Source organism: Anolis carolinensis, unplaced genomic scaffold (genome assembly GCF_035594765.1).
Source record: "Anolis carolinensis isolate JA03-04 unplaced genomic scaffold, rAnoCar3.1.pri scaffold_13, whole genome shotgun sequence".
Classification (NCBI taxonomy): domain Eukaryota; kingdom Metazoa; phylum Chordata; class Lepidosauria; order Squamata; family Dactyloidae; genus Anolis; species Anolis carolinensis.
The window spans coordinates 3,266,869-3,289,159 of NW_026943824.1; the positions used below are offsets into that span (position 1 = coordinate 3,266,869).

Consider the following 22,291-nt stretch of genomic DNA (forward strand, 5'->3'; position numbering starts at 1 on the left):
CTGCCATAGATGTGGGTGAAATATTAGGAGAGAATGCTTCTGGGACATGAACACACAGCCCAGTAAACTCACAGCAACCTTGCAGTCCCCAGAATTCCTCGCCATTTTTGGGGGCCAGGCTGTGGCGCAGGCTGGTTAGCAGCCAGCTGCAATAAATCACTCTAAGAGGTCATGAATTCGAGGCCAGCCCGTGTATTTAAAAATAAAATATAGCCCCTGCTCGTTGCTTACCTAAGCAAGCCAAAAGATAGTTGCATCTATCAAGTAGGAAATTTAGGTACCACTTATATGTGGGGAGGCTAATTTACGACACCATAAAAATCATCCAGCCGGCGTTGGAATGAGGAAGTTGCTGTCGCAGTGGATGATGAAGCAGCAGCTCCCCCTGTGGCTGGAATCAAGCATTCCCTCTGGAAGCTGGAGAAGGTTGAAATTGCCTCTGCGTCTGTCTCTGTCTCTGTTCTGTTATATGGCATTGCATGTTTGCCTTATATGTGTACAATGTATATAAATATAAATACTGTAAATAAATAAAATATGCTGTAATCCACTCTGAGTCCCCTTAGGGAGAAGAGTGGAATATAAATAAAGTGTTATTATTATTATTATTATTATTATTATTATTATTATTATTGTTAGTAGTAGTATACAGAACAGCTACACACTGCTAGATCTTCAAGCATGACTTTATGGAAGCATACCATAGAATCACATCAAAGCACCAGAAAATTAAAAATAAAATATAGCCCCTGCTCGTTGCTGACCTAAGCAACCCGAAAGATAGTTGCATCTATCAAGTGGGAAATTTGGTACCACTTATATGTGGGGAGGCTAATTTATGACACCATAAAAATCATCCAGCCACCGTTGGAATGAGGAAGTGCCGTCGCAGTGGATGATGAAGCAGCTGCTCACCCTGTGGCTGGAATCAAGCATTCCTTCAGGAAGCTGGAGAAGGTTTAAATTGCCTCTGCGTCTGTCTCTGTCTCTGTTCTATGTGTATATGGGCATTGAATGTTTGCCTTATATGTGTACAATGTGATCCGCCCTGAGTCCCCTTTGGGGTGAGAAAGAAGGGCGGAATATAAATTCTGTAAATAAATAAAATAAATAAATATAGAAAACAAGCACTTAAAACATTATCAACAATAACAGGTACTATCCTCTAACATGCCAAGCCTGCATTTTAAAAACAATGCATCAAGCCGAAAGCCAGAGTCCTCAAATGTCAAGCACAAATATCTCCAATTAAGGCAAGGTAATTCAATCGCCTGGGGTCATTTTGACGTGGTACCTAAATGCCAAGAGGAAGCAGAGGCAGCTGGTGAATATAAAAGCTGGACAACGGCTTTTCTGGTTCTATAAACAAAGGAGGAAGATTGAAAGGAAAGGGGAAACAAAATTGCTCTTATTTTATTTACTTACAGTATTTATATTCCGTCTTTCTCACCCCAAAGGGGACTCAGGGCGGATCACATTATTCACATACAAGGCAAACATCCAATGCCATATGAACATAGAGACAGAGACAGACACAGAGGCAATTTAACCTTCTCCAGCTTCCAGCTTCCTGAGGGGATGCTCGATTCCAGCCACGGGGGAGCAGCTGCTTCATCATCCACTGTGATGCCGACTTCCTCATTCCTTTCCGCACGCTGGTGGCAGTTTTATGGTGTCGTAAATTTAGTTAAATTAGCCTCCACACATAGTGGTACCTAAATTTCCTACTTGATAGATGCAACTATCTTTCGAGTTGCTTTGGTCAACAACAAACAGGGGCTATTTTTTTATTTTAATTGTCGGGTGCTCACTCCAACACGGGCTGGCCTCAAACTCATAGTGATTTATTGCAGCTGGCTACTAAGCAGTCTGCGCCACAGCCCGGCCCTTCTTCACTTTGTTGCAAAACAGGATTTGGATCCATCCATCATACGAAGATCAGAAGTGCACAATCAATGATGTTTTCCCTATCAAGGGCATCTCCTTTCTGTTGAAGGGCCGCTAAGTTGCAGAACTTGCTGACCAGAAGGTCAGCGGTTCAAATCCCTGAGACAGGGTGAGCTCCCATTGTTAGCCCCAACTTCTGCCAACCTAGCAGTTCGAAAACATGCAAATGTGAGTAGACCAATAGGTACCAAAGAATTATGGCATCCTGAAGGCAAACCTGAAATGAGCTTTCCTACTCCCGGTGGCACAGCGTGTTAAAGTGCTGAGCTGCTGAACTTGCAGACCAAAAGGTCCCAGGTTCAAATCCGGGGAGCGGAGTGAGCGCCCGCTGTAAGTGCCAGCTTCTGCCAACCTAGCAGTTCGAAAACATGCCAATGTGAGTAGATCAATAGGTACCACTCCGGCAGGAAGGTGACGGCACTCCATACAGTCATGCCAGCTACATGACCTTGTAGGTGTCTATGGACAACGCCGGCTCTTCGGCTTAGAAATGGAGATGAGCACCAACCCCCAGAGTCGGACTCGACTAGACTTAATGACAGTGAGGCTGTGATGTTTCTGAAGACTTTGAATAACAAGGCACCTGCTGGCATATCGATCTTTGTCACTGCTTGTGTTTTTTGTTAAAATTACCACTTAGCCAACATGCTTCTTTGTTCAGCCTCATCCTCATTTGCAGTCATCTTCGCTTATCATGCATTCTTGTTTAAGGAATTTAGACTATTTTACCAAATCAAAGAAGACAAGAGAATAAAATACCTATCAGGGGAGCTTAACCAAGGCCTGCCAGCATTTTGCCTTTTTTTTACTCCTTCTTTTATTTCTCCCATTAGCAGGATCGCTCTTTCTCTCGGGGCGGGAGGGAAATATGTGTGAAATTATCATTGCTCTTTGCGGGTCTCCATAAAGAGATTTGTGCAGGATGAAAGGACACATTTCTTTCTGTGTGCTTTGGGGGGAAAATGCCCATGTTACTTTGCAGTGGTTGTTTATCTTTGCCGAGCCGTAAATACGATTCCGGAGATCCGTAAAGGAATAGAGATCCTGTCGTTTCCAATGAGAATGGGTTTGTATTCAACCCAGTTCCCTGTTCACAAATTAACTTGCAGGTTGGCTTCTCACTTCTTTGGCTTGGACAAACAAATAATAATAACTTAAGTTTAATAATAACTTTGGTTACTGTCTTTTGTACTTTTTAATTTTTTTATTTTTATATAAATTTTATAGTTCTGTCATGACCTTTGTCTAGTACAATAAGCATATCAAATGACTGATTGATTATTAAGGAATTTATGATTAATTAAATACAGAATTCCTCTCATACTTCCATCTACACAAAAGGCTATAGCTTCTCCAATACTGTATAAGTATATAATTCATATGTCTGCAGCACTTTTAGAACTTAGATGGTAAATGGCCCAGTTCTATTGTGTTTTAGCGTATTGTTATTGCTTGTTGTTTATACTGTTTTAATTGTTTTTAATTTGCTTTTTGTTTTGTATTGTTATATTGTGTGTTGAGGCCTTGGCCTTTGTAAGCCGCATCGAGTCCTTCGGGAGATGCTAGCGGGGTACAAATAAAGTTTAATAATAGTAATAATAATAATAATAATAATAATAATAATAATAAACACATGCGGATCAACTGGTTATCCCATCTCGCAACGATAAATGGAGTTTTATTCTGCTACTGACTTTCTCCTCCTTGGTTCAGTGATGAATCGAAATGGAGACCAAATCAAAAAGAGACTGAACACTGTAGAAATAATGCCATTTGACACCACTTTAACTGCTCAATGTAATGGAATAATGGAAGGTGTAGTTCAATGATGGGCAACCTTTTGCATTTGGTGTGTCAAAATTCACCAAAAAACCTAGCATGACTTGGGTGGTGTGTCACTTCGAGAAAAAAAAACCATAATTTCACAATATATATAGTTTAAATAACAAAAATATATAATTGCAATATATACAGTAGAGTCTCACTTATCCAACACTCGCTTATCCAATGTTCTGGATTATCCAACGCATTTTTGTAGTCAATGTTTTCAATATATCGTGATATTTTGGTGCTAAATTCCTAAATACAGTAATTACTACATAGCATTACTGCGTATTGAACTACTTTTTCTACCAAATTTGTTGTCTAACATGATGTTTTGGTGCTTCATTTGTAAAATCATAACCTAATTTGATGTTTAATAGGCTTTTCCTTAATGCCTCCTTATTATCCAACATATTCGCTTATCCAACATTCTGCCGGCCCATTTATGTTGGATAAGTGAGACTCTACTGTAACTGTATTTAATAAATCAAAAACTATTTACTACCATTATTCCCATGTACAACCATCTATGGTACCTCTTGCAGTTTCCACGCTGATTTCTCTCTATTGTAGTTTCAATGTAGTCATGAATAATGAATAATATAATAATAATATAATAGTAATAATATAATAATATACTACAATAATAATAGAATGATATATATATAAATGTATTGTGCATAATTCCCATGGAGTAAACAACAAAACCACTGGACCAAATCACATCACACTTTGAACTGCATTATCTTGACTCCACACTGCCATATAATCCACTTCAGTGTGCATTTTATACAGCTGTGTAGAAGGGGCCTCATATAATCCAGTTCTAAGCAGATAATATAAATTATAAATATACAGTAGAGTCTCAATTATCCAACATAAACAGGCCGGAACCTTTACCCTTTACCTTAACTACTAGGGTTGTCCAAAAAATCATTTTGATTCTTATATCGGAATTATTTCGGATTGTTCTCGCTTTTTGAATCGAGTTCCGAGATGTTGTCCCTGGGCGCAACCAGCAATGTAATTTGAACCATTGTTGGCCCATTCTCTAAATGTGTCTTAATGTTTCGTTAAATTTTTTCCCCAAAAAATCATAAAAGACAGGAAATGTTCTGCAATTTGTTGAGCAAAGAGTGTTGAATGTGATCTCCCACTGTACCAAATTTGATACGGATAGCTCAAGAAATGAGGGTGGGAGAGCCCTTTAAAAGCCTCCCCCCCCCTCGTTTCCTTTTTTTGGCGACTGCACATGCGCATCCGCCATTTTAGAAACATTTAGAATCATTACGAATTTTCGGAAATATCCGAAATGTTTGGGTGAAAAATTCAGAAATACTTTCTATATCGAAGCGCCAGCACCCTCTACTTTAGAAACTAGAATTGAAACATTTTTCCATCGATCGGACATGCCTATTAACTACCACCAATTCCTCAATACTTTATTTCCCATACCACCATACTTCACCACAGCAACGCGTGGCCGGGCACAACTAGCTATATAAAAACCTGATCCAGAACCACTGCCTTACTGACCTGGAAACCACCAGCTATGGCTAGGAAGAAGAATGAAGACTAGTAGGATGTCACCTACTAGTTGTTTCGTCATGCTCCTGTTCCTTTGACAGCTGCTAAGCTGTGCTTTGTTATCGTGCAAACAGTGTGGGCTTCAAATACTGCAACAAGTTTGTATCCTGTAGCTCTTTAAGCTCAGCAAGTGTCAAGAAAGAGCAAGTTGGCAACACCGTCTGGCAATCACCGTAATTGCCTAGCTGGCCTCGGCCCATCATTTCTCCCCAAGCAAATCCAACTATGTACCTAATCAAAAGAAAGGGCCATTATTTCTCTGATGAACCCAATCCCTCTTTTCTAAATTTCCTCTTCTACAGCAAAGATGTATATTGCGTCCCCTCTACATTTCGGCTCTGCAGGAGGCATGGCTTTGTTTTTCTCTAACCGACTTGCATTTGCATGAACGTTTCATTTACGAGGAAATAAGAAATGGGGTGACATTGTGCAGCTATCTCAATCACAACAGGGAAGGTTTTAAAAAATTAACCCACAATGCAGGCAGGCCATGGTAACCAGTTGCCCTGATATCAAGGAGGAAGTGGATGTTTTCCGGGTTCTATTCGGAACTTTAAAGATTTACAACCCTAACCTCCCACACAGAAATAGCTCTGACAAAAGTTCAGACTAAAACCCAGAGACGTTCCACCAGTAGCCACTGCATCAAGGAAAGGCATCAAGCTGATGATAGTAAAAGGAATTGCTGTGATGTCTGGTGTGTTGTGTTCCAGAACTTTGTCCGTCTGGATTCGGAAGTCCCACAGTATCTTTGCGTGCTCATTTTCCAAGACTTTTGCAGGTTTGTGATCCCATCAGTTCTTTACTGCTGGGAGGTGAGACTTGAGGCATAAGTTCCAATGAATCATTTGGGCCACACAGTTGTGCCTCTGTTTGTAGTCTGTCTGTGCAATTTTCTTACAGCAGCTGAGGATATGCTCAATGGTTTTGTCAGCTTCCTTGCACAGTCTGCATTTTGGGTCATTTCTATCTTGGCCTGAATGGCCTTTGTCCTGATGTCTTGCTCCTGGGCTGCAAGGATCAGGCCTTCTGTCTCCTTCTTCAAGGTCCCATTCGTGAGCCAGAGCCAGGTCTTCTCCTTATCAGCTTTTCCTTCAATTTTGTCAAGGAACTTTCCATGCAGTGTTTTGTTGTGCCAGCTGTCAGCTCTAGTTTGTAGTGCGGTTTTCTTGTACTGGTTTTTTGTCTGCTGTGCTTTGAGGAGTTTCTGATTTTTGACTTCAATCAAAGCAGGTTCTTCACTTTGCTTTACATATTCTGTCAGGGCATGTTCTTCTTCTTTGACTGCATTATTATTATTATTATTATTATTATTATTATTATTATTATTATTATTGATATGTTGACAAGCTGGGATGTGTCCAGAGAAGGGCGACTAAAATGATCAAGGATATGGAGAAGAAGCTGGGCATGTTTAGCCTGCAGAAGGGAAGGCTGAGAAGAGACATGATAGCCATGTACAAATATGTGAGGGGAAGTCATAGGGAGGAGGGAGCATGCTTCTTTTCTGCTGACCTAGAGACTAGAACGCAATGGAGCAATGGCTTCAAACTACAGGAAAGGAGATTCCACCTGAACATTAGAAAGAACTTCCTGACTGTGAAAGCTATTCAGCAGTGGAACTCTCTCTCTGCCCCGGAGTGTGGTGGAGGCTTTTAAGCAGAGGCTGGACGGCCATCTGTCGGGGGTGCTTTGAATGTGATTTTCCTGCTTCTTGGCAGAATGAGGTTGGACTGGATGGCCCATGAGGTCCCTTCCAACTTTATGATTTTATGATTCTACTAGCTGTGCCCTGCAACGTGATGCTGTGGCCCATTGGAATTGCACTGAATAGCTCCGGGTTTTGGGGTTTTTTAGGCCCTGTGGAAGTTTGTGATGTGATATTTTGTGGTTTCAACCTCAAGGCGTGGATGATGGATTGTGTTGTGAAATTTCGAGGTTGGGGGGTGTTTAGTTTTGTTGTTTTGCTTGGTGCCAGGATTCCATCACTCTTTTATATATAGAGACTAGCTTGGGGACCCGGCGGTGCCCGGGTCTTTTGAGAAACCTGTGTGGCAAGTTTGGTCCAGATCCGAAGTCGGTTGGGTTCAGTGCTGTCTGTTTAAGGGTGAACTACAACTCCCAGAGCCAAAGGATAATCACCCCGAAACCCTGCCTGTATGCTCAGTTGGGCATGATGAGGCCGTGTATCAAGTTTGGTCCAGATCCAAAGTCGGCTGGGTTCAGTGCTGTCTGTTTAAGGGTGAACTACAAGAAAAGCAGGCTATAAATCAAATAAATACTCAGCAGAGATTCTCCAGAGATGTGCCAGGAGGTCTCCGTTTAGCGGCACACAGCTCTCTCTAGCAAAGATGCCCCATTTGACATCATTGACAACTTCTTTCTTCGGTATCCATGGCTGCCAAAGACACTGAAGGCTGGACAAAAAAAAAAAATTAGAAGAAGCACCGAGGGAAGGAGAAGCCAAAGCTGATGCTGAGAGAAGAGGACGGAAAAAAGGTGGTTCTTGTTTTAGACACCAAAGGAAAAAGTGCCTATGTGCTCATTGTGCGTGAAAGAGAAGACGTAAGGAGAGGTGTGTGCTTGTGAATAATCAGAGAACTATGTGAATGGACAGGGTTGTGTTCCCGCACATCAGGAAGGAGAAAGGTAGCACATGCCTTGTCGCTTGGAATAAAGTTTGTGTGTCTACGGAGATGGCACGGATGCTTCCGACATCTGCCCAGGGATGCAGAAGTCTCTCTCTGTGCAAGAGACGTGCAGCATGGAAAAGAGCACAAGGATGGACGGCGTGCCCGAATTGGGGTAAGAAATCCCACCAAATGGGTATTGGAAAGTGGGGTTCCGCTTTGGAAGGACGGGGTTTGTTTGTAGGAAAGAGCTCACGGATATAGGAGGTGCATTATGGCTTGGAGCAGTCGGCATCATCCTGGAAGGAGGGGGAGTTGTGGGTTGTGCAATTGCCAGGACAGGAGAGAGCGGGTTCGGAGGAGGTTTGGAGCAACGAAGGGGAAGAACTGCAGAGGTTGAAGAAAGACTCCTTCCCTGGGAGATTATCCTTCTTGGGAAACAAAGGGATAGATGCACCGATCCGGAGACTCAGAGTAAGTGCCTTTGCCTTGGAAAGAACAGCATTTGGAGGGATTTTCCTTTGGGGAAAGCAAAGCCAAAGGATCGAGGCTGCATGAGAGCTGTCCTTTCAGCACCAAGCTACAGGATGGGAGAATATTATAATCAGATTTATTGGCTACTAGGATGCAATTCTTTGTCCAGGGTCTGTCTTGATAATATACAATTTATAGATGACAGGCTATTAAATCACAGCCTGTCAATACCTTTCCAGCCTGCTTAGTAAAGGTAAAGGTTTTCCCTTGACGTTAAGTCCAGTCGTGACCGACTCTGGGGGTTGGTGCTCATCTCCGTTTCTAATCCGAAGAGCCGGCATTGTTCATAGACACCTCCAAGGTCATGTGGCCACTGGCATGACTGCATGGAGCACCATTACCTTCCCACTGGAGCAGTACCTATTGATCTACTCACACTCCGGGGGTTGGTGCTCATCTCCATTTCTAAGCCAAAGAGCCGGCGTTGTCCGTAGACACCTCCAAGGTCATGTGACCATAGGCATGACTGCATGGAGCGCCGTTACCTTCCCGCCGGAGCGGTACCTATTCACCTACTCACATTTGCATGTTTTCGAACTGCTAGGTTGGCAGGAGCTGGGGCTAACAGTGGATGCTCATTCCGCTCCCGGGATTTGAACCTGGCACCTTTTGGTCCGCAAGTTCAGCAGCTCAGCGCTGTAACACACTGTGTTAAAGTGTGCTTATATCAAATATATTAAATGCATCTTCCTCTTTTTCAAATCATTCTGTATTTGGGTTGCTGTGAGTCTTTCGGGCTGTCTGGCCATGTTCCAGAAGCTTTCTCTCCTGACGTTTCACCCACATCTGTGGCAGGCATCCTCAGAGGCTGTGAGGTATGTTGGAAACTAGGCAAGTGGGGTTTATATATCTTTGTCTGAGGCAAGTGTGAATGTTGCAATTAGCATTGAATGGACTTGCAGCTTCAAAGCCTGTCTGCTTCCTGCTTGCAGAGGCTGTGAGGATGCCTCACAACAACCCAGTGATTCCGGCCATGCAAGCCTTCGACAATACACTCCATACTTGTTCTCCTCTCCTTCTCCATTTGTTTAATGGAGGCTGGATGGCCATCTGTCGGGGTGCTTTGAATGCGATTTCCTGCTTCTTGGCAGAATGGGGTTGGACTGGATGGCCCATGAGGTCTATTCCAACTCTACTATTCTATGATTCTATTGTTCTATCATTCTAATCTTCATAGCAGCCCTGCCAAGTAGTTTAGCATGAGAGAACAGGAGAGGATCTGAATGTGGATTTCCTCCAATTTAGCCTCCTCCAAAGGCACTGGACAACATCTCCCATCATCTCCACTTGCTACAGTTGGTGGAGGTTGATGGAAGTTGCAGTTGGACACAATGAAGAATGTGTTGTCAAAGAATCACTGGGTTGCTGTGAGTTTTCCAGGCTGTCTGGCCATATTCCAGAAGCATTCTCTCCTGACGTTTCGCCCACATCTATGGCAGGCATCCTCAGAGGTTGTGAAGCATGGATAAACTAGGCAAGGAAAGGCAAAAGGTTGTGAAGTGTGTTGGAAACTAGGCAAGTGGAGTTTATATATCTTTGGAAAGTCCAGGGAGGGAGAAAGAACTCTTGTCTGAAGCAAGTATGAATGTTGCAATTAATATTGAACGGCCTTGCAGCTTCAAAGCCTGTCTGCTTCCTGCTTGGGGGAATCCTTTGTTGGGAGGTGATTAGCTGGCCCTGATAGTTTATTGTCTGGAATTCCCTTCTTCTCTGGAGGGGACAACCCAAAGTCCAATGGCTCAATTTGGATGTTGTGGCTGCAACAAGCCGCAGACAGGCAGCATTCACACCGAGCCGAATGAGTCCGTTTTTAAAAACACTCCAGGATTGTTTATTGTTTCTGATCCACACACTGCACGCAATTTCTGGGCCTGGCGCTGTGCCCTCCAATCCCAAGTAATGGTGCAAAGTGCATCATCCTCATTGCACCAGAATCACCCAGCGGGTGTCAAGAGTATTTCTTCAGACTGCAGAGCTTTACGTGTTACTGTGTTCAGGGTGCTTTTATCCGCAAGCGAGCACCCAAATTCCTCTGTGTGCGATATTCCCAGTCCGTCCTCATTCCACAAGGCAGCTAAGCATCATCAAACCCAAGCCATGTTGACAGGGATGCCTTGAAGCACATGCAACCTGAGTCCATGTTACAAGGTACGACTACCAAAGCGCACTTCAGATTGACCCGACATCCGTAGATATTCATGCGAAAGAACCACTTTTGCCTGGCAGGTAAAGACGAGCAAAGGCAGAGTCTGGTGGAGACAAAGGAAAACTAAGGTCAGCTGTTGCAGGCGTTACAAGGAAGACTCATGTAAACCTGATTGAGTTCAATGGGACTTTGGCCACTTTCTTGTACCCAGTTTTCCTGAAAGTGAGTCCCAATTAACTTACCCAATTACTGTATATACTCGAGTATAAGCCTAGTTTTTCGGCCCTTTTTTTAGGACTAAAAAAGCCCCCCTCGGCTTATACTCGGGTGACGATCCTGGTTGGCTTATATTTGGTTCAGCTTATACTTTAGAATATATGGTACATTTATTATTTTCCTCTGTTATTATTGGTATTATTACATTTATTATTTTTCGCTATAATTGTTGCTACTATTACAACCCGTGGTAAAAAAGAAGTTAAAATATTCATTATCATGGCTGGGGTTGGACTGGATGGTCTTTGCAATCTCTACCAGTTTGATGATTCTGTGATTCTAAGTCTATTATCTATACCAATTTCATAGAATCATAGAATAGTAGAGTTTATCTAATGCACTTTATCTATTTACGAATCTGTTACTCATAATGTGCACCTTGCTTATCCACTATTGCAACCTCGTTGTTTTTAATTTGATGTCTTAATTCTGTGTTGTGTTTTTTCGCCTATTGTGTATATTTTATGATTGGTTTTTATTGTTGTCCTTTGATGTTTCATATATTATCATCGCCTGTATTTTGATTTTGCTGTAAGCCGCCCCAAGTCCCCTTTGGGGGAGATGGAGGTGGGATATAAATAAACTTCTTCTTCTTCTTCTTCTTCTTCTTATTATTATTATTATTATTATTATTATTAGAGTTGGAAGAGACCTCATGGGCCATCCAGTCCAACCCCCTGCCACGTAGCAGGAAATCGTGTTCAAAGCACCCCCAACAGATGGCCATCCAGCCTCTGCTTAAAAGCCTCCAAAGAAGGAGCCTCCACCACACTCCACAGCAGAGAGTTCCACTGATGAACAGTTCTCACAGTGAGGAAGTTCTTCCTAATGTTCAGGTGGAATCTCCTTTCTTTCCTGTAGTTTGAAGCCGTTGTTCCATTGCATCCTAGTCTGCAGGGCAGCAGAAAACAAGCTTGTTCCCTCCTCCCTATGACTTCTCTTCACGCATTTGTACATGGCTATCATGTCTCCTCTCAGCCTTCTCTTCTGCAGGCTCAACATGCCCATGGGTTTGTTCTCCAGAGCCTTGATCATTTTAGTTGACCATTTTCTATCCAACTCTCTCTTTTGCAGGTCTGGAAAGCTCTCTCTGAACTCTCAGGATTTTTCTGGCGGCTCGCTGTAGGAAAAGAGACTCTGTGTTTGTTCGCTATTAGCAGTCTGGATATCCATTTGTGACGGATGTGACGGAGAGAAGACAGAGCCATGAACGGCTCCTTCAGCCTCACGGAGACGGGGAGCCCAATGGAGCTCTGGAAACCAGAGAATGTCTCGGCGATGGGACAAGTCAACGGGAGCCAAGATCTGGGCTGGGAGGAGCTGGGGAAGCTCCTCTTCCTCTTCGACAAGGAGCCGCTCACCATCGGCCTCACCGTCCTGTACTTGGCCTCCTTCTTGGTGGGCTTTGTGGGCAACATCATGTCTCTCCGGATGCTCACCCAGAAGCGCCGAAGCCGGATGCCGCGCTTGAGTGCCACCAGGAGCCTCCTCATCAACCTGGCCATCTGTGACCTGATGGTGGTGTGCATCTGCATGCCCATCACCGCCGGCAATTTGGTCTACAAAGCCTGGGTCTACGGGGACTTCCTGTGCAGGATGGTGCCATTCATCCAGGCGGTGTCCGTCTCCGCCAGCGTCCTCAGCCTCACCATGATCAGCTTGAACCGCTACTACAGCGTCCACAACCCACTCAACGCCAGGTCCTTCTTCACCCGGAGGAAGATCTGGGGCACCATCCTGGTGGTTTGGGTCTTCTCCTCCACGATCTGTATGCCGCTTATATTTATGAACAAAATGGATGAGATCGGAGCCGTCCCGGGTCTTCTCCTGGCGTTTCCCATCTGCAGGGAAGTCTGGCCTCAGGAGCGGGTCAAGCAAGCCTACAGCTTCCTCCTCTTCTGCACCCTCTACTGCCTGCCCGTCCTCTTCAACATGGTCATTTGCTGCCTGACCGTCCACAGGCTCTGGAGTCCCACCAGACCTTTGAGGGACTGCAGTGCCTTGAACCAAACTTTGCCGACTTCCAGGTTGAAGATTCGCAAGAAGGTGGCCCAGATGGTGGTGGCTTTGGTCCTGCTCTTTGCCATCTCCTGGCTGCCCATTTACACGATGGACATCTGGATCGAGTTCAACAGTCCCAAGTCCTTGCGGGAGGTGGCCCCATCCCCCTGGGTCTTGCAGCTCCGACCGTTTGCTCAGTGGCTCAGCCTCACCAACTCCAGCCTCAACCCCATCTGCTACTGCTTCGTCGGCAACCTCTACCGGTCGGCCAAGGAGATGAAGACCAGATACCACAGGAAGATGGTCTCGCTTCTCAGCTTCTCCCTCTCGGAAAAGAGCTTACCTTCCTCAGGTCCTGAAGTGGTCTCCTACAAGGGTTCGTCTACCAAAAGGCCTGAGCCAGTCGTGGCATCAAGGAGAAGGTGCCAGAAGAACTGTAGTCCAAGAACCCAAGTGTGAACTCACCCTGTGGCCTTAGTGAGTCTCCCTTCGCTCTTCCTTTGATGGACAAGTCTTGCAATGATCGTGACCGTACTCAATGACACTTCCAAAGAGGAGCCATTGTCACACACTCAGGAGATTAAATGGATAGATGGATGGATGGATGGATGGATGAATAGAAGGATGGATGGATGAATGGATGGATGGATGGATGGATGGATGGATGAATAGATGGATGGATGGATGGATGGATGGATGGATAGCTAAATGATAGGCCAGTATTCTGCATCATCTACATAGTTGAATATACTTCTAATTTGCTAACTATACTTGGCCACGTGGGATGGATGGATAGCTAGATGATAGGCCAGTATTCTGCATCATCTACATAGTTGAATATACTTCTAATTCTTGAACTATACTTAACCAAGTGGAGGATACAGACATAACAATGAAGGATCCATATACAAGCATTCATGTTGGACTATGACACTAGTCCATTGGGCAAGTTACACACTCTCAGCCTGAGAATTTAGTATTTAAATTTACAATTTAAATTTAAATTTACAGTTTAGTACTCAGCATACTTAACTAACTAACCTCTCCTTGCCCGACCCATACAGACTTGATGGAAATGTCATTCACCCATGTTTCAACCATCAGAACGGATCTCCTTTTTACCCATGCATTAAAAAAAGGTGATGACTGGGGGAAGATGGGAGTTGTGATCCAAAACTTCTGGAGGGGATCCAAGAATGGGAACAGGCGGATCCGTATCAGGCTCTTTTAAATGAGAAGCTGCCTCGAAAGCTGACCAAAGCGTATTTCATGATCTGGATGAGAAGGTCTTCCACCTTTGCAAAGAAGAGAAAACCACCAAAACACGAAACTTGAAGAGTTGGCAGAATGAACAATTGCCTGGACGGATTTTCGAGAGACCAGGGGAAAATGTGGATTATGGGATGGGAGATACTGTGATGCTTTGTCTCTGCTTTTTTAGGAGGAAGGAAGCTTCCATTAGTACGAATATGGAATAAAATGAAGCCTCGCTTAGCTCTGTCATTATAATTTCCAAGCAATAGCATAGTTGGGATGCTGTGAGTTTTCCAGGCTGTCTGGCCATGTTCCGGAAGCATTCTCTCCTGACGTTTCACCCACACCTATGGCAGGCATCCTCAGAGGTTGTGAGGTCTGTTGGAAACGAGGCAAGTGGAGTTTATATACCTGTGGAATGATGTCCAGGGTGGGAAAAAGAAAGAACTCTTGTCTGTTTGAGGTTAGTGTGAATGTTGGAATTGTCCAGCTAGATTAGCATTGAATAGTCTTGCAGCTTCAAAGCTTGGCTTCTTCCTGCCTGGGGGATCCTTTGTTGGAAGGTGTTAGCTGGCCCTGGTAGGCTGTTAGGAATTGTGGAAGTTGAAATCCAAAAACACCCGGAGGGTCGAAGTTTGTCCATGGCTGCTTTAAGAGTGGATGTAGCAACTGGCCTCCTTGATTAGCATCGAATAGCCTTGCAGCTTCAAAGCTTGGCTTCTTCCTGCCTGGGGGATCCTTTGTTGGAAGGTGTTAGCTGGCCCTAGTAGACTGTTAGGATTGTGGAAGTTGAAGTCCAAAAACACCCGGAGGGCCGAAGTTTGCCCATGCCTGTTTTAAGTGTGGATGTAGCCACTGGCCTCCTTGATTAGCATTGAATAGCCTTGCAGCTTCAAAGCCTGGCTTCTTCCTGCCTGGGGGATCCTTTGTTGGAAGGTGTTAGCTGGCCCTGGTAGACTGTTAGGAATTGTGGGAGTTGAAGTCCAAAAACACCCGGAGGGCCGAAGTTTGCCCATGCCTGTTTTAAGTGTGGATGTAGCCACTGGCCTCCTTGATTAGCATTGAATAGCCTTGCAGCTTCAAAGCCTGGCTTCTTCCTGCCTGGGGGATCCTTTGTTGGAAGGTGTTAGCTGGCCCTGGTAGACTGTTAGGAATTGTGGGAGTTGAAGTCCAAAAACACCCGGAGGGCCGAAGTTTGCCCATGCCTGCTTTAAGTGTGGATGTAGCAACTGGCCTCCTTGATTAGCATTGAATAGCCTTGCAGCGTCAAAACCTGGCTGCTCCCAACCTGGGGGAACCTTTGTTGGAAGGTGTTATATATCAAAGAGGTGCCAAACTGCATTTGTTCTGCAGTGTGGATGGATGCTGAATAGGCTCCCTGTCTATTTCTTCCATTTGTATGTTTCTTGATGCCTCCAGATCCCTGCAGACTGGGGAAAAGTAAATGCTTTCTTAGCTTCTGTGGTAAGAAAGTGAAGTACGTGTCTAATGCAAAATTAAAAGGCCGAGGAAAAGGGAGGACATTTATTTCGGGCGAAATAAAAATGAGAATCCATCTGCTCCCGCTGTGATGTTTCCCTCAGCAAAGCAACCTCAAAGTGTGTGGTTTTTTTTCCTCCCACAAAGGAGAAACATCTTCAAAGGGGATTTTGCTCTTTAAGGGCATCTTAGGGAAATGACAAAGTTATCAACACCGCCATGCAATTACAGAAGGTTGATTCTCCTAAATATTTTTCTCCCAATGGAAATAAAATAAAATAAAATAAAGCAGGCTGTGTTAACCCATGAGAATAAAACCAAAGTCAAAACTACAGGTGGTCAATATCTTTAAGAGTCACTCAATTTTCCCTAAATGATGTAAGCTTTTGAGTTTTCTGAAACTTTTTAAAAGAGCCAATGTGGTGTTCTGCATTGGATTATGGCTCGGAGAATTACGGCGTTGGAAGCAGGAAATCCAACCAATGCAGGAATATCCAGACTTTGCATTTTAAAACGTCACCATGGTGCATCTACACTGTGAAATTAATGCAGTTTCACATCACTTTAACTGCCGTCGTAGATCCACATAATGCAGTTCAGAGTTGACTGCATTATGTAGTTTGAACTACCCTATATACTCAAATATAAGCCGACCCGAATATAAGCCGAGGCACCTAATTTTACTACAAAAAAAACTGGGAAAACGTTGACTCCAGTATAAGCCGAGGGTGGTAAACTTCAGAAATAAAAATAGATAACAATAAAATTACATTAATTGAGGCCTCAGTAGTTTAAATGTTTTTGAATCTTTACATCAAACTGTAATCTAAGATATGACTGTCCAACTCTGATCAAATCATTACTCTCATCTTTTTCAATGTAAATGTGCTTATGTATCCTTTTAATAATAATAGAGTAAAATAATACATGTAATATTAATAATAATAAATACAGGGAAATGATACAAGTAATAATAAATAGAGTAAAATAATAAATGCAATAATAATAATGGGTTCAGATAAAAACTCTATTTTAAAACTGACTCTTTTTACGCAAAAAGCGCTGGCCATCCACGAGAAGATGGAAGCGGAGAGCTGTGACATTAATGCCATTAACAAAATCCAAATTTAAAATTTACTATGGACAAGCCACTAGTTTCACGTACCCTTGCCCCCACTCAAACCTTACCTTAAGGGAATAATTAATTTTAATCTTTTTATTCTGTATTTTCATAACTACCTAGGCCTGTAGGCTGGGATGCTTTGTATCTATACATGGTTTTACTGTATGCATGCATAAGTGTGTACGTTTCATATGTTTCACTTGTTTTGATATGGTCAGAATTGACTAATCAATAAAGAGTTGTTGTTGTTGAATAATAATATCAGAGTGAAATAATAAATGTATTAATAATAATAATAAAAATAGAGTAAAACAATTGTAATAGTAGCAACAATAATAGAGAAAAATAATAAATGTAATAATACCAATAATAATAGAGAAAAATAATAAATGTAATAATACCAATAATAATAGAGAAAAATAATAAATGTACCATATATTCTTGAGTATAAGCTGACCCAAATCTAAGCCAACCAGGACCCTCACCCGAGTATAAGCCGAGGGAGGCTTTTTCAGTCTTAAAAAAAGGGCTGAAAAACTAGGCTTATACTCGAGTATATACAGTAAGTTATAAATATCTGCATACGCTATGAATAAATACAGTAGAGTCTCACTTATCCAACGTTCTGGATTATCCAACACATTTTTGTAGTCAGTGTTTTCAATACATCATGATATTTTGGTGCTAAATTCATAAATACAGTAATTACTACATAGCATTACTGCGTATTGAACTACTTTTTCTGCCAAATTTGGTGTCTAACATGATGTTTTGGTCCTTAATTTGTAAAATCATAACCTAATTTGATGTTTAATAGGCTTTTCCTTAATGCCTCCTTATTATCCAACATATTCGCTTATCCAACATTCTGCCGGCCCGTTTATGTTGGATAAGTGAGACTCTACTGCAGGGGTCCTCAAACTTTTTAAGCCGAGGGCCGGTCCACAATCCTTCAGACTGTTGAGGGGCCGGATTATCATTTGAAAAAAATACAAACGAATTCCGATGCACACTGCACATGTCTTATTTGTAGTGCAAAAACAACAAGAACAAGAACAATGAAAGAACAATACAATATTTAAAAATAAAGACAATTTTAACCAACATACATTTATCAGGATTTCAATGGGAAGTGTGGTCCTGCTTCTGGCCAATGAGATACTCAAGTTAATTAGGGTTGTTGTTGTTGTTGTTGTTGTTGTTGTGTGCCTTCAAGTCATTTCAGACTTTGGGCGAGCCTAAGTCTAAAATTTATTTATTTATTTATTTATTTATTTATTATTTACTGCATTTATTTACTACATTTATATCCCACCCTTCTCACCCCAAAGAGGACTCAGAGCAGCTGTATGTACATACGATATATTATATTATTAGCATAGCACAATATTAGCATTATATATTACTATATTGAACCATACGGTAATATTATATGTAATATATAACATATAATTAATATTATTATATGGTATTATTATCAATATTATATTGTATAACATTATAATATTATTATCAATATTATATGTATATACAATATATTATATTATTAAAACTGATATAAAAATATTATAAAACTGAGGGCGGGGGCCAGGTAAATGACCTTGGAGGGCCGCATCCGGGCCCCGGGCCTTAGTTTGGGGATCCCTGCACTATACTGTAATATTATATGTAATATATAACATATAATTAATATTATTATATGGTATTAGTATTATTTTGTATAACATTATAATATTATCAATATTATATGTAAATACAATATATTATTAAAATGATATAAAATATTATATTATAAAACTGAGGGCAAGGGCCAGGTAAATGACCTTAGAAGGCCGCATCCGGCCCCCGGGCCTTAGTTTGGGGACCCCTGCTCTACTGTATGTGCATCAAGATAGAAACGGACCTTGAAACCTCTTCATGTTCCGTGACTTCATGAATTGCTAATTTATACCTTAAGAAACCAAACACCTTCTGCAACTGTTTTCTTTCGATTCTGCCCAGGGACGAAGGGCATTGCAGTCCCAAGGCTGTGTGTGGAAGGTGGGGAGAGAAGTCTGCTTTTGCTGGATCCCGCCTGGCCTTGATGGACAAAACCGCAAGAGCCAAGAGGGTCATTACTGCCCAAATGCTTGCACTCGCTCAACTCCCCAGGAGACCAAGAGGCATCAGCCAGCCTTGATTGGATGGGTTTGCAAAAAGCAATCACGCTCGCCATCGGTGTGCCAGAATAAAACTCAAAGCCATGCAGCAAGGCTTTTTATAAAATTTTCTTTCCAGATTCTGGGAAAGGAGTTCTCGCATGAATCCGTCTATGCTTTAGGTTCACAGATTGGAAGCACTAAGGTTTCGTGATGGCACAGGAATGCCAGAGTTTACATTCGATCCAATGTCATCATCATCATCATCATCATCATTATTATTATTATTATTATTATTATTATTATTATATTGTATGACACAGCAAACAAGATAGATATGCTGGATTTCGTATCACAAAATCACAAGTCGAACACTTCCCAAGTGTCTAGGACTGTGTGATGTATTTTCGGATGATGCGTGCAGATCCCAGTCGGGTGGCCTTTTGCAGTTGGCAGATCGTAATTTTGTCAATGTCTATTGTTTCCAAATGCCGGCTGAGATCTTTTGGCACGGCACATTTATTTTTATTATTATTGTATGACACAGCAAACAAGATAGACATGCTGGATTTCACATCACAAAATCACAAGTCGAACACTTCCCAAGTGTCTAGGACTGTGTGATGTATTATTATTATTATTATTATTATTATTATTATTATTATTATTATTATTATTATATTGTATGACACAGCAAACAAGATAGATATGCAGGATTTCATATCACAAAACCACAAGTCGAACACTTCCCAAGTGTCTAGGACTGTGTGATGTATTATTATTATTATTATTATTATTATTATTATTATATTGTATGACACAGCAAACAAGATAGATATGCTGGATTTCGTATCACAAAATCACAAGTCGAACACTTCCCAAGTGTCTAGGACTGTGTGATGTATTATTATTATTATTATTATTATTATTATTATTATTATTATTATTATATTGTGTGACACAGCAAACAAGATAGACATGCTGGATTTCGTATCACAAAACCACAAGTCGAACACTTCCCAAGTGTCTAGGACTGTGTGATGTATTATTATTATTATTATTATTATTATTATTATTATTATTATTATTATTATATTGTATGACACAGAAAACAAGATAGACATGCTGGATTTCGTATCACAAAATCACAAGTCGAACACTTCCCAAGTGTCTAGGACTGTGTGATGTATTATTATTATTATTATTATTATTATTATTATTATATTGTATGACACAGCAAACAAGATAGATATGCTGGATTTCGTTTCACAAAATCACAAGTCGAACACTTCCCAAGTGTCTAGGACTGTGTGATGTATTATTATTATTATTATTATTATTATTATTATTATTATATTGTGTGACACAGCAAACAAGATAGACATGCTGGATTTCGTATCACAAAACCACAAGTCGAACACTTCCCAAGTGTCTAGGACTGTGTGATGTATTATTATTATTATTATTATTATTATTATTATTATTATTATTATTATATTGTATGACACAGAAAACAAGATAGACATGCTGGATTTCGTATCACAAAATCACAAGTCGAACACTTCCCAAGTGTCTAGGACTGTGTGATGTATTATTATTATTATTATTAAGGAGTCGTGGCATTAGGAAGGTTGAGAATAATAATAATAATAATAATAATAATAATAATAATAATAATAATAATAACAATAATAATAATAATTTTATTATGACACAGCAAACAAGATAGATATGCTGGATTTCGTATCACAAAATCACAAGTCGAACACTTCCCAAGCGTTTAGGTCTGTGTGATGAATTTTCGGATGATGCGTGCAGATCCCAGTCGGGTGGCCTTTTGCAGTTGCCAGATCGTGATTTTGTCAATGTCTATTGTTTCCAAATGCCGGCTGAGATCTTTTGGCACGGCACCCAGTGTGCCCATCACCACCGGGACCACCTGCACTGGTTTCTGGCAGAGTCTTTGAAGTTCGATCTTGAGGTCCTGAGTTTTTCTTGTTGTTTTTCGTCAATGCAACTGTCACCTGGGATGGCGACATCAATGATCCAAACATTTTTCTTTTCTATTATTATTATTATCATCATCATCATCATCATCATCATCATCATCATCATTTGTGCCTGTCCAAAAGACTGACATTTCCATGCCTTCTTGCCAAGAGTCTCAAGTATGTCAATCAGAAGCAGGATCCTCGGTGGCGCAGCAAGTTAAAATGCTGTGCTGCTGAACTTGCTGTCCAAAAGGTTGGCAGTTTAAGTTCAGGAGTGAGGTGAGCTCCCGCTGTTAGCCCCAGCTTCTGCCAACCTAGCAGTTCGAAAACATGCAAATGTGAGTAGATGAATAGGTACTGCTCCAGTGAAAAGGTAACGGAACTCCATGCAGTCATGTGAGTAGATCAAGAGATATCACTCCGGCGAATGGCGTTCCATGCAGTCCTGCCAGTGGCCACATGACCTTGGAGGTGTCTACGGACAACGCCGGCTCTTCGTCTTAGAAATGGAGATGAGCACCAACCCCCAGAGTGTGAGTAGATCAATAGGTACTGCTCCAGCGGGAAGGTAATGGTGCTCCATGCAGTCATGTCAGTGGCCACATGACCTTGGAGGTGTCTACAGACAACGCTGGCTCTTTGGCTTAGAAATGGAGATAAGCACCAACCCCCAGAGTGTGAGTAGATCAATAGGTACTGCTCCAGCGGCAAGGTAATGGTGCTCCATGCAGTCATGTCAGTGGCCACATGACCTTGGAGGTGTCTACAGACAACGCTGGCTCTTTGGCTTAGAAATGGAGATAAGCACCAACCCCCAGAGTGTGAGTAGATCAATAGGTACTGCTCCAGCAGGAAGGTAATGGTGCTCCATGCAGTCATGTCAGTGGCCACATGATCTTGGAGCTGTCTATGGACAACGCTGGCTCTTTGGCTTAGAAATGGAGATGAGCACCAATCCCCAGAGTGTGAGTAGATCAATAGGTACTGCTCCAGTAGGACGGTAACATTGGCACTCCATGCAGTCATGCTCATGGCCACATGACCTTGGAGGTGTCTACGGACAATGCTGGCTCTTCGGCTTAGAAGGGGTCAAAGTTTGTCCATGCCTGATGTGAATTATCATCTTTGATCATCTGGATTATACGACAATGTAGATCCAGCCTCTGTTGTGCCTTTGTTTTTTAAATGCTTTTACTGTCTTGGAGGGAATGTCCATAACAGATACCACTCCCTTGGCCCAATGTTATTGTATCATGGGAGCTGTAGTTCTACAAGGTCTATAGCCCTACGGTGAGATATCCCATATTATCCTGTTATTCACAATCTGGAAAGCTCGGTCGATCGCTCAGTCGGTGGCGAAA

General features: G+C 42.0%; 1 protein-coding gene across 1 annotated transcript; it reads left to right on the forward strand.

Moving 5' to 3' along the window:
• Positions 1–12,021: 12,021 nt before the first annotated feature.
• Positions 12,022–16,012, forward strand: LOC103280272 (QRFP-like peptide receptor). Its single transcript, XM_062964546.1, has one exon. The coding sequence runs from the start codon at positions 12,151–12,153 to the stop codon at positions 13,402–13,404; it is 1,254 nt and encodes a 417-aa protein (XP_062820616.1). The 5' UTR covers positions 12,022–12,150; the 3' UTR covers positions 13,405–16,012.
• Positions 16,013–22,291: the final 6,279 nt, after the last annotated feature.